The sequence below is a fragment of the Cynoglossus semilaevis genome, unplaced genomic scaffold, assembly GCF_000523025.1.
Source record: "Cynoglossus semilaevis isolate Cse_v1.0 unplaced genomic scaffold, Cse_v1.0 scaffold376, whole genome shotgun sequence".
NCBI classification, from domain to species: domain Eukaryota; kingdom Metazoa; phylum Chordata; class Actinopteri; order Pleuronectiformes; family Cynoglossidae; genus Cynoglossus; species Cynoglossus semilaevis.
The window spans coordinates 363,841-375,629 of NW_007585115.1; the positions used below are offsets into that span (position 1 = coordinate 363,841).

General features: G+C 37.5%; 1 protein-coding gene across 5 annotated transcripts in view; it reads right to left on the reverse strand.

Annotated features, from left to right (window-relative positions):
- The window catches only part of fancc (FA complementation group C), a 52,385-nt gene that overhangs the window by 12,853 nt on the left and 27,743 nt on the right, over window positions 1-11,789 (reverse strand). For 4 of the 5 annotated variants that reach the window (XM_025053655.1, XM_025053654.1, XM_008337227.3 and 1 more), the window contains 4 exons: window positions 10,046-10,151; window positions 8,534-8,708; window positions 7,126-7,332; window positions 6,276-6,487 (listed from right to left, as the gene is read on the reverse strand). In XM_025053655.1, coding sequence (XP_024909423.1) covers window positions 6,276-6,487; window positions 7,126-7,332; window positions 8,534-8,708; window positions 10,046-10,151 — 700 coding nt within the window. Of the gene's footprint in view, window positions 1-4,217; window positions 5,633-6,275; window positions 6,488-7,125; window positions 7,333-8,533; window positions 8,709-10,045; window positions 10,152-11,789 lie in introns of those variants that run through there. The other variant, XM_025053653.1, reaches the window with a different exon arrangement.

Sequence of the window (11,789 nt, forward strand, 5' to 3'; positions counted from 1 at the left end):
CGGCAGGCTCCGGCATCCACAATGCAGGAAGGAGCGCTACCGCAGGTCCTTCCTCCCATCAGCCATAAGACTGTTTAACTCCTTACACTGATTACCTGCACCCTTCACTGCCACTTTATTGTGCAATATGTATATTTTCTTGTTTATTATGTATATTTTTCTAAAGGTTTACTTTAATTTTAGAGTGCTTTTTGCTTTTTAGTTCTTTTTACTCTATTTATTGTGTTAACTCCTCTTCTCTCTTTTTCTGCACTGCCACTGGCTACTGTACTAGTATGTTTCCCCCAAGGGGGATGAATAAAGCCCTACTCTACTCTACTCTACTCTACTCTACTCTAATGCATGGTCTATGTTCAGTGTTTGGTCTCATTATCCCTGGTTTGCACGTTAATAATTGTCCTACATCTGCATTGCCTTGTGACCATAATGTTGTCAGTATCTCTGCTAAGAGGTTCTCTTGTTCTTTTGTCAGCAGAATTTGGACATTTTCAGTGGAAAGTTCAGTGAAGAGCTGTAGTAGGTGTTATCTGATGGCCATTCCCACTCAAGGTGGTATGCAGCTGAGGTAGCTATTACACCCAGTCGTTGCCATGACATTCCTTTTTGTTTTGCTAATGAAACATGGGTCACCGTACTTGCTGCATGTAATCTCTCTGCTTCTTCTGAAACCTTGACAGTAGCAACAGCTAAGCAGTCTTTATCTGTTATTATGTCTCGTATTAGAATTTGTTGAGATTTCAGTTTGTGCACTTTTTTATCAAAATTATTGTCTTGCCCTGGAGTGTGCTTTAAACACAAAGTTACATGCAGTTTATCGACCTGTTGGATTTGGTCTGGCATTTTTAACACATCTGTGGTTTTTTGCTAAGCAATGTTGTTGGGACACTCAAAGGCGGACCAGTGTTCAAATCTAATGACCAGAAATAGTTTGGCGTGCCTGTTCCTTGTACAGCCATAACATCAGTGTTTATTTTGTCTATTCTTTTCACAGTGATTCCACCATTCTCATTGGGCACAATTGCTAATCGTAACTGTGACATTGCATCTCTCCCTAATTAGTTTACTGGACAATTTGGTGCCAAAATAATTTACACTCAACATTTATTTCCATTTGGTGTATTCTTTCGATTCTGTTATGCCTTTTAATTCTTCATAGCACACAGTTCTACATGCTCCCGTCGGATCTTTTGTTTTTGGTTGGTCCAAGGTTTTTTAAATTGGATACAACGGGTGGGGGGGGGGGGGGGGGCGGAGATGTGTCACACATACATTCTTCTATGTCTGCATCATCTGAAAGTGGAGTTGCTGTATCAACATACTCTCGGCTCTGTTTGATGCTATTGTCTAATTGTCCTCAGGTCTGACATATATAGTTTTGTTTGTTTTTTTTACTTGATTGTAGTTTTTTATTCTGAACCATTGCTTCTGCTTTTAATTGTTTTAGTTCTATTCCATTCTTTCTCGTGCAAGCTTGTCGAAGCCAACATTCAGCCACACTCAGCCCAAGCTCTTTCTTCTTTCTTCTCTTTCTTTTTTTTATTGTCTTTTGTCTCTCTTTTTATGGTAAGAACAAGCTCTTTGCAGTCTACCTGTTTTAATTTTCCTTTAAAAAATAAAAAAATTCTGCCAATTATTTAAATCTTTACATTTGAAAACATTTGAATTTGAATGAATCTAATATTTGTCTTTTTGTTACATACGTTCATGTTTTTGATTTCTTATTTTATTCAATTTTTTTTAATTTTTAATTTTTTTAATTTTACGCTGTGTAAAAAAAAAAACAAAAACAAAAAAAATTCTTAATAGCTTTTTTAAAAACGAACAAAAAGAGGCCCACATAGAGGGAGGACAATGTCATCATTCCATATATTTCAGGAGGTTCGGAAAAACTTAGGAGGCTCTTTAACCAACACCAGATATCCGTACATTTCAAACCTGGCAACACCCTAAGACAAAAACTGACAAAAAGACTCCAAGAAATAAGCTGGTTTATGCCGTTTACTGCAGTGAGGTGTGTACGGACCTGTACATTAGGGAGACCAAACAACTGCTACACAGGCGCATGGCCCAACACAGGAGGGCCAACTCCTCAGGACAGGACTCAGTTGTTCACATACACCTCAAAGACAAAACACACTCCTTTGAGGACCACAATGTGCACATTTTGGCCAGGGAAGACAGATGGTTTGAGAGACGGGTAAAAGAAGCCATTTTTGTCAACCTGGAAAAACCATCACTCAACAGAGGAGGTGGGCATAGACATAACCTATCACCCACATACAAAGCACTTGTAGGAACAATACCCAAAAGATTCTCCTCAATTTCACATAACAAAGAGGCAGGTGACCGAAACCGTTCTGATGAGGACCACAACCACCCATCAGACTCTTAACGACTGTTTACACTTTCACAGTTGACCCCAAGGCCCCACCAAACAGGGTGGACCTGAAGTAGTTTTATTCTTTCACACCTAGAGTATATATTTGCTGTACTCCCCACCACCAGTTAGAATTGAATTGAAGAAGCCTCGTGGATGAGAGGTGTTAGAAAATTGACAGGAATGTTGTTAGAAAATTCACATCCAGTTGCCAAACAGAACTTTTCAAACTTGACCATGACCTCGATGACTGACTCATGAATCATAGACATGTTTCCTACCTATAGTTTTTTTTTACCTGAGTTAACTGCGCATGCGTACATCGGCCAATTTGCCTCTGCAGACAAGCCATAGTTTTCTGCTATCTGACCGTTAAACAAGTTTTTTTTAGTATTTTTAATACTTTATATGACCAGTATGCAATGCATCACTTTGACAGTCAAATTATTTCAACTTGCCACGTGTTTGAGATCGTGTCTGAATGCAGTTTAAATAGCTAACACTGCGACTTATTGTCATTTTCATGTAGTCATAAAACTTGCTCATGTAGCCTGCGAACTTATGTGTATGCAATTCGAATGTCTAATTGTGCTGTGATTTTCCAGCTGTTTTAAAACAGTACCTTACTAAATTTGTCTACAATTACAAGTCTCTGATATTGGCCTACAGACTTGGATGGAAGTGTATGGGTCCCTGACATTTTTCCAGGAAAATAAGCGTTTCTTCCATCGAGTTATTGATCGTTACACGTTTTAGTAGATATATATTCAGTTTATTTCCTTTGTGTGTATTTAAAAAGCAGAGAAAAAGGCTACTTTAACCTAATTTCCATAATTCTAACTATTTTATGAATTTTGTGTGAAATTATATTAGAGTAGCCTATTAGAGAAATATTCAATTTAATAGAAAAAAGTCAGGTGATCACTGTTGATCTTTCATTCTAAATGGCTGAAGGTTATATGGCAATGCACATAAACAGTTTAAACTTCTGTCTATTAAGATTCTCAGTCATCCAGCTCATGGTCAATGCTGAAGAGTTATGTTAGGCAACACAAGGGGGCCAACTCCTCAGGACAGGACTCAGCTGTTTACATACACCTCAAGGACAAAACACACTCCTTTGAGGACAACAACCTTTGTCAACCTGGGAAAAACACTCAACAAAGGAGGTGGGCTGAGACACACACAAGGTATGTTACTTTTGAATGGAAATTACTTGACATGGTCTATGGATGTACTGCACTTTTGCACTAACAAATATATTGATCATTTTATCAGGAAGCCATATTTTATCTCAGTGCCGTTGTGGCAAGCTCCCTCTTCTTTAAAAGTCTCCATAAGGTGATGTACCTATTAAGAAAGTAAGTCATTTCTTTTGATGTAGGGTCCTAACTTATCTTTATTAACGTACGTATTATCTATATTATTACAGATGAAGTTCTCAGCAGAGAGTGTGTGTCATATTTAAAAATGTCTCAGCTGGAACAAATTAAGCAGGCTGTGCAAGACTCTGTAGAGTAACCATTAAGCAGAGTAAAGGAAGTCCTTATACAGCCTGTTTATTGATATGAAATATGAAGGTACTTAGTACTTAAGGTTGTGAACATGGCAGAGAAGTTGCTCACTCTAATTGACTCAATGGGAAATGTGGATGCCTACAACAGGAAGATCCTGAGGAACTAGCGGTAATTTATAGAATCATTTGCATAGATATTTTTTTTTTCAAGAAAGAAAAAAAAGTTTTAAAACAATAATTTTAATGCTGCAATAGAAACTTCCTGAGGAACAGGTCAAGGGAGGAATCCAAATACGTGTGGACAGTGCACACCATGGACCACAACACACAGATGGATTTCAGCAGTTGAACATGTGTTATTATGTAGATAATGTACCAAATCAAGCACATAATTACATTCATATTTCATTTACAGTATGCCGATGAATTCCTTCTGAGTGGAAACATATCGGATGTGCAGACAACTCCAGAAGCTGTCTTTGAACAAAGGATGGACATAGCCTGTATCTTACTGGAAAATAGCTAAAAATAATAAAAAACAGTTTTCTGAAAAATCCTAGATTGAGCGTGATACCCTAAACCCTGAGAGAACAGATATAACAGGGATTTTCTGTGTAGCCTCTAATTTAGATTTGTGCTCGTACTCTAAATAGAGTCATAAGCACGTATTTATAGCGATTTCATTTCTATAGGAATGTGCTACCACTCTAACTAGAGCCAGAAGCACGCATTTATTTAGATTTGATGTGTATAATAATGTTCTAGCACCCTGAACACAAATGTCAAATATGGCTATAAATTTACGGTACGGGTAGAAAAAAACTTCAGGTAGGAAAAAACAAGAGTACGCTATAAATGTCTGATACCGGCCAATGTACGCATGCGCAGTTAACTCAGGTAGAAAAAAACAATAGGTAGGAAAAAACTTCAAAATATCGGCTTCAAGAATTTATTAAAAGTGCTTGAGCCACGCTGAAGTGTCACATCAGCATGATTTTATTTAATAGATTTTACTTTAATTCAGTCATTAGGATTGAACACACACACAAAAAAAACATTGTTATTCAAACTTGCATAATACAAAGCTCTCTCTGTGTTTTTTTAATTTTCCCCTAACTTTTACATGTGGTGTGTACATGTGAGTGTTTGATGATTGGATGACCGACTAGTTGCCAATTATGTTACTTGAAGTCATGTTGGAATCTTGTTGTGAAAGAAAAAAAAGATTATCTTACAAAAGATTGTGTTTCTTTTATATGTAAAGAAAAATCACACACCACTACAGATTGTCCTTATAATCAGAAACTGTACCCAGATAACATTACTGTAAATTCCAGAATATTAAGCACACCTGAATATAAGCCGCACCCACTAACTTTAAAAAGAAAAAAATAATTGTACATATATACAACATATCTATACATTATATATATTCTCTATAAGCTGCAGGTGTCCACGTTGTAACATGGGGTATTTACACAGAAAGATGTAACACAATTGTTTTTCACTTTTAATTACATAAATGCTTTTTTCCGAACAGTGCCTATAACACGGCAGGTTACACATTAGCTCTTTCCTGCTTCGGAGCCCCGACCATAGTTGGAATGGACAGGAGACGTAGTGATCTGCTCCAGGGCCAAAGCTAACATTAGCACTAGGGCTATCTTCCTTCCCTTTGTGCTTGTCCACAGCAGAGTTAAACAGAAACAGGGAAGTTGGGGTCTTTATTATCAGCCACACTGAGCACAACAGTACATAAATATCATTTTAACAGCTCCTGTGTAACCAACTCATGCTACAACATGACAGGGCTCAAACTGCTCTCAACTTTCGCTACCCATAAAAATCCATAAATAAGCCGCATCATTTGTTTAAGCCACAGGGTTTAAAGCATGTGAAAAAAGTAGCAGCTTATAGTCCGAAAATTACGGTAGTCATGTTATGTCATATACTCTGGCATATGTCCTTCTTATTAACATTTCAGTACCAATTATATTTAAAATAAGACTAATTATTAATCTAATTTCATTTGTTAATTCCTCTGTGTCTCTGGTAAAAAACATGTACACCGTAGCATGAAGGCCTTATTTCATGTGGGGAGATAATGTATGTGCCACACCTTCCTTTGCAGTGCCATGTGCTACTCTTCATACATCCTTTTCAGTCTTGTAGTTGTTTTATGTGCACATATGCTATTTAAGCCTCTCTACATAATTTATCCTTGCTGTGCCGTGTACTGTCATATTCCTGTCATTGTCCTGTAACATCAGTCATATTTATCATTTGGAAAAAAAATCTGACATGAGAAACCTTCAGACCATAAGCTCAGTGCTTGTAGTTATTTGTATTAATGGATGTATGTATGTGTATGCGCTCACTCACCTCTTTACGGTGTGTGTGAGTGAGTGTGTCTGGTTCACAGCAGGACTCCATGGACCATACTGAACACACGTGTCAAGGCTTTTCTGCAGCTCCTTGATCCTGATGTGAACTCTGTTAGTGTCGCTTTCTCGGCAGCTTCCTTCGCTTAGTCTGAGCTCCAGTGAGCTGAGAACACATACCACCTCCTGCAGTAGGCCAGAACCATCCACCACCTGTATGGACCCCCCCATCCCACCCCATGCCCCCCCACACACACAAACACACACTAACATTTATTTGGTCATATAACAGAAACACACATACAACATCAGCAGTATTCTTTAAGCAGTGGCATCACCTCTCCCACCTTCCTGTCTCCTCACTACTTAAAAGAATAATAATTTAAGTGTAAAGTGTAGAGTAAATAATATGGGTGACACATAATAGTAAAAATAATAACAGTAACAAATATAAGTTAAGTGAAATTACTTTTTTGTGACAGAAAGCCATTTTATATAAAAAATAGTTATTGTGTATTAGTGTTATTAAAGTCTTGTTTTTCTGTTGCTCCACTAATTAGTCAATTCTTATGGACCATTGGACAGTGCCCCTGCTATAATAAACCAGCCACCCTTTTGAATTTTTCATATTTCCTGAGCAATTACTATCTCTGAAAGTGATATGTATTCTTTTGGTAAATAGTTAATTAATTTTGAAAAAAACACATGCTACCTCTGCACTGCACTGCACATGGAATTTATATAAACCTTTGCAAGGAACAGAGAGGGCGCTTGTATAAACTCAAACATCACCACAACATTGGTGAAGTTCAGCTATTTTTTTTCTTTAAAGATGCAACTATTTTCCTCACCATCTGTAAAATGTGTGTTGGGCCACTCTGGAAAAACACAGCAAAGTTGACGAGGAGGCTAAGGATTAAAGTAGGTGCCAGTGGCGGCTGTTGAGGTGGTGGTGATGTTAGGAGAGTGATCAGCGGCTGCAGCTGGTCAACAGATGGAGGATGAGCCAGGTTTAAGAACAGAGAGTGAAGGTGCTTCCACAATTTTTGAGAACGAACCTGAAAACAGCAAATATAATAGATGATGTCAGCTGACACAGTGTGTGCATACACCAGTGTTATAGACTACACTGGAATTGAGAAGTGTTTTCTATGAAAAACTTAATCAATACATTTGAAATTCACAAATGATGAAGAGAGACAGAGTAAGTGGAATATAAGGAGAGACGGCGGTAAACTAAGTGAGTCTCCTGGGTTTGTGCGAGGAGGTGGACAAACAGGAGACAGAGAGATGAAACTCAGACCAGCCCACCAGACACTCACTGATAAATCAATAGTACATCACCCTCCTCACCCAGCTCCCCCTCTCATCTGTATCGCTCCCTCTCTCACTGCTCGCCTCTGTCTCAACTGTCTCGCTCTTAGATAGGAGTCATTCATAATTTATGTGATTCTCTCTGTGGCTTTCAGCACAGACAAACACAGGGTACACCCTATTGTGCTGATGAGTTACAGTCCTGCTCCTCCTGCTAAACGTGCTTACAAATATCAGCGAAAAAATCCCTCTATGAAGAACAGCGTTCCTTATCACTGAACACAAGCCCAAAAGTAAAGCTGACTAAACAGAACAGAAAGTCTATGGCCACAGTTTAAGACACGGTAATGGTTGGTGTACAGAGAGTCAGGAGCAGATAGATGGAGCCCTAGTGTGAACTAAGTTAAATGACATGAAAAAGTCATGCATAAAAGCTAAAATGCTTTTATCATTTTCTATGCCATCTATTGGAAAAACGTGGGTATTGCAGGGAAAAGGCAGAAGTATATTGATAATATAAATAAATCATATAATTTGGAAAAGTTTAGCAGGCCAGATTAAAAGGCTGAATGGGCCACATCTGGCCCTTGGGCCTTAGTTTGCCCATGACTGGTGTACAATCAGAGCTTTGGATTTGATATTTACATTTTTGTAGCTGTGATAGTTTCAATTCAGACCTAACTATGAATGGGAGGGGGCTATGGAGAAAAAAGTTTGGGAATCATTAGGACAAAACCTTGAAGAATTATTACACATGTAGATGTTAAAATGACTTATTAGAAAGGAAATGAATTTATTTGATACATTTTTGATTAATTTTGATATTGATAATATACAGATGAAGAAACAATTTAGGATCTTGTGAGAGACGAAATGTCTGTTTAAAAAAAAAATCTAAATAACACAAATTTCATACATTATGCCCTACATTTAAGGCAATCTTACCAGCTGCATAGTCCTGTGATGCCCCCTATTTGTGGGGTGGTGGTAGAATGTGAGCAGCCACAACAGTGCACTACAGTCCCTAAGATCGTTGGTGCTGAGCAGCTGGAGAGCAACCTGCACCCAGTGTGAACACTGAACAAGCAGAAACCAAGCCTCGAACACCTTGTGAAGCCCCCTGTAGGACAAAGGAAGAAGCAACACTTAGCAATAAGTCTAATGTCCTACAAATTGTCTAATTTTTTAAAAAATATAAGAAATTTAAGAAGACTAATAACAGGGACATTAATGAGTAGATACAGTTACTAGTCTATGTTTTGGTCCAGTTACTACTACTTCTACTTGCAACTTGCATCTTATCCTGTTATATTTGTTTATATCATTTTATCTTATTTAGGAATCTCAAACTAGCCAATTTGTAAACAGTTTAACAATTGGACCACCAGAACTACTAGGCTAAATACGGTTTTTATACCTATAATTCAAAGTACTCTGGGTGGTCTAACTCAGTTTCTAAGTTGCCCTGGCAAGTAATTGATCCCGAGCTCAGTTTTTCCAAATGAACAGCATGAATTGCAGCTTTTCTGAAGTGAGGTCGTAAAATGCAACACATAATTGTAAGCCCAGTAATTTACACTTAAGATGCTGTTTAAACTATTATTAGATTTACCCATGAACGAGGGGTGAATGGAGCAGGCCGAAGGCAAATTACATTTATTAGTCTGGTAAAAATATATTTATGATGTTTTCCTCATTTTCAGCCTAATGCCACTCATAATATGAGAAGATTTAAAAGTGAAAGTGAAAAAGTGGAGTGGAACAGTAAGAATGAATGAGATTGTAAATTAGAAGAGTGGTAGCTGTGGGTTCAAATTTTCCTTAATACTAAAATTAGACCTTGTCTTTCCTCTTCTGCTCCCTCTGTCTCCTCGACTTTCTCTTTGGCTCCTGAACACAAGCAGCAGCAGCCCTCGGCAGGACTCTGGTTGCTGCACACTCGCTTCGAGCTCAGAACAATGTTTTGGGAAATTCACAGCGCTCAAGAAACACAGAGTGCTGAGGGGGATAATGGGCCCTGGTTTTAAACCACAGCTGAAGGGCATCAAGTCAGCTGTCTCTATCCTTGGGACATCAAGTGCTTCTTGTCCTTTATACACATCCCTTTTACCCATTTTCGTAACTAATTAAGGATGGTCACTTGTTGCTTTTTCTCTTTAATTTGGTCTGTTTTTCCTTCTGTCCACTTGCATCCAGTTACTTTGTTTCTTCCATATTCCCTTTTTGCAACAATTCACTTGTTTTAAACACAACCCTCTCTTTCCTAAGCTACTGGTCTGTAATGAGCACTTGAAGGAGCCACAGAGCTCACCAGGACCTTTCTGCTGTGACGTGGATGGAAAATATCTGACTAAACACCACCTCAACAGCAGCTAAATGGAAATAAGAATTAAATGGGGCGATGGAAGCACAGGAACACATTAACACATTTTCTCTGCGAGACTCTCTGTCTCTAACCTGTGGCTACCGCTGCCTCCGTCTCCCTTCTCTTCCTCTTCAGTCAGTCTCTGTAATGAGCTGCTAAGCCAGTTCAGATGAAGTCGCCAAGCCTCCTGAGGCATCTCTGCAAGAAAAGATTCACATATGCAGACATCATGGATGCATTTACACAATTAAACTGGAATTAAATAGAGTTCAACTGCTAGCAGCCTATACAGGGCCTCAGTTTAAACTTATGGACAGGCATTTGTTCACACTGTTGTATCTTTAAGACATTAAATACTCTTCACAAGGTGGCAAAAATGGAGAAACTCTTCATGTCGTCTTTCTTTAATTCTTGCAAGTACAGTAGGTTTGTGTTAACAGGCCCAGGTTTCACACTGTGTAAGTACATAGCAAGTAACTTGAACCTAGATAATCATTATATTTCAATACATATACCGTTAATGACATAACAATATAAATATGTGCAGAAGCTCAACAAGGTATAAGAAAAAAGGCAGAAGCTGATGACATGTGCTACCTTTAAACCTATAAGAGATAAGCATTAGAGAAATAAAACAATGCAGCCAAATGTTTGTATTAGATTAATTGATGTATTAAATTAATACATTTGCCCGGCTGCAAATTTATTTTTCAAAATTCAATCAATATTCTCATCTATCTCTCAAGAATGAATACAGAGAAAAAACATTTTAAACACCCGAGGTTCTTTTTTTATTGCTGAATTTCTACCACATCAGAAAAGTCACTGAAGGTTTTGGTACTCTCCCTGAACACCAAAGTAAAGTATTTCTTTTGCAGTACTGTTGTACTGTGACTGCACTGCTTCTGCTAATACTTTTTCCTGGTTTCTCAGCAATATTTTGATCAGCTCCAAAAGACTGCAGCTGCACCTGAAAGCTGTTTCATTTTGACCTTTAAAAAAATAATAAGAATAAAAATCTTGTCAAATTAGTTTAAGACAGAAAAACTGTAGCATTTAGGGGAAAAAAACTTGAACCACTACCTTATTATTAACCTATAACAAAACATACCTCTGAATTAAATATCTTTTCAATCAGTTTTTACATATTTTTTAAAACCATACAGTGCCTTTTTAGATATGTTTTTAAGAAACATTTTTAACAAAGCAGTATAACTAAAAAGTATAACAAAAAGGCTTTTTTTAAAAAGAAGCAGAAATCAAAATAATTACAAAAATCTACCAAAACAAAAATGAGGGTTATGTAGCATGTTTACTATACCTTTGACAAATCTAGTTTTAATTAACCAGTCCCGTATGCCAGAAAGTGTGTTTTTTTTGGTCACTCTGTTTGAGCTGTTTTTGTACACATCTGAAAAGGGGAAGCTGAAAAGGGGAAACATCCAAGTTGAAAATGATTAGAAATATAACTACTCTACCACAAACCACACTCTATTCCCACAAAACTCAAGCAGACAAACATTTCAAACACTTCATATGTTAAATTCACATTTCTCTCTTTTGAGTGTTTGAGCAATGCAATGCTTAGCTGTAATTTATACCATTTTCACACACACACAGTGAGACAGAGTAATAATTAATTCATACTTCTGGCTGGGTTACAGTGCCTCCCTAAATGGCTCCATTCATATACAGTAGTATAAAAAAGTTTGGGCACCCCTGATCATTTTCAAGATTTTCCTTTATGGATCATTGGTTGTTCGGAACAGCAATTTCAATTAAATATATCATATAGCAAACAAACAGTGATATTTAAGAAGTGAAATGACGTTTATA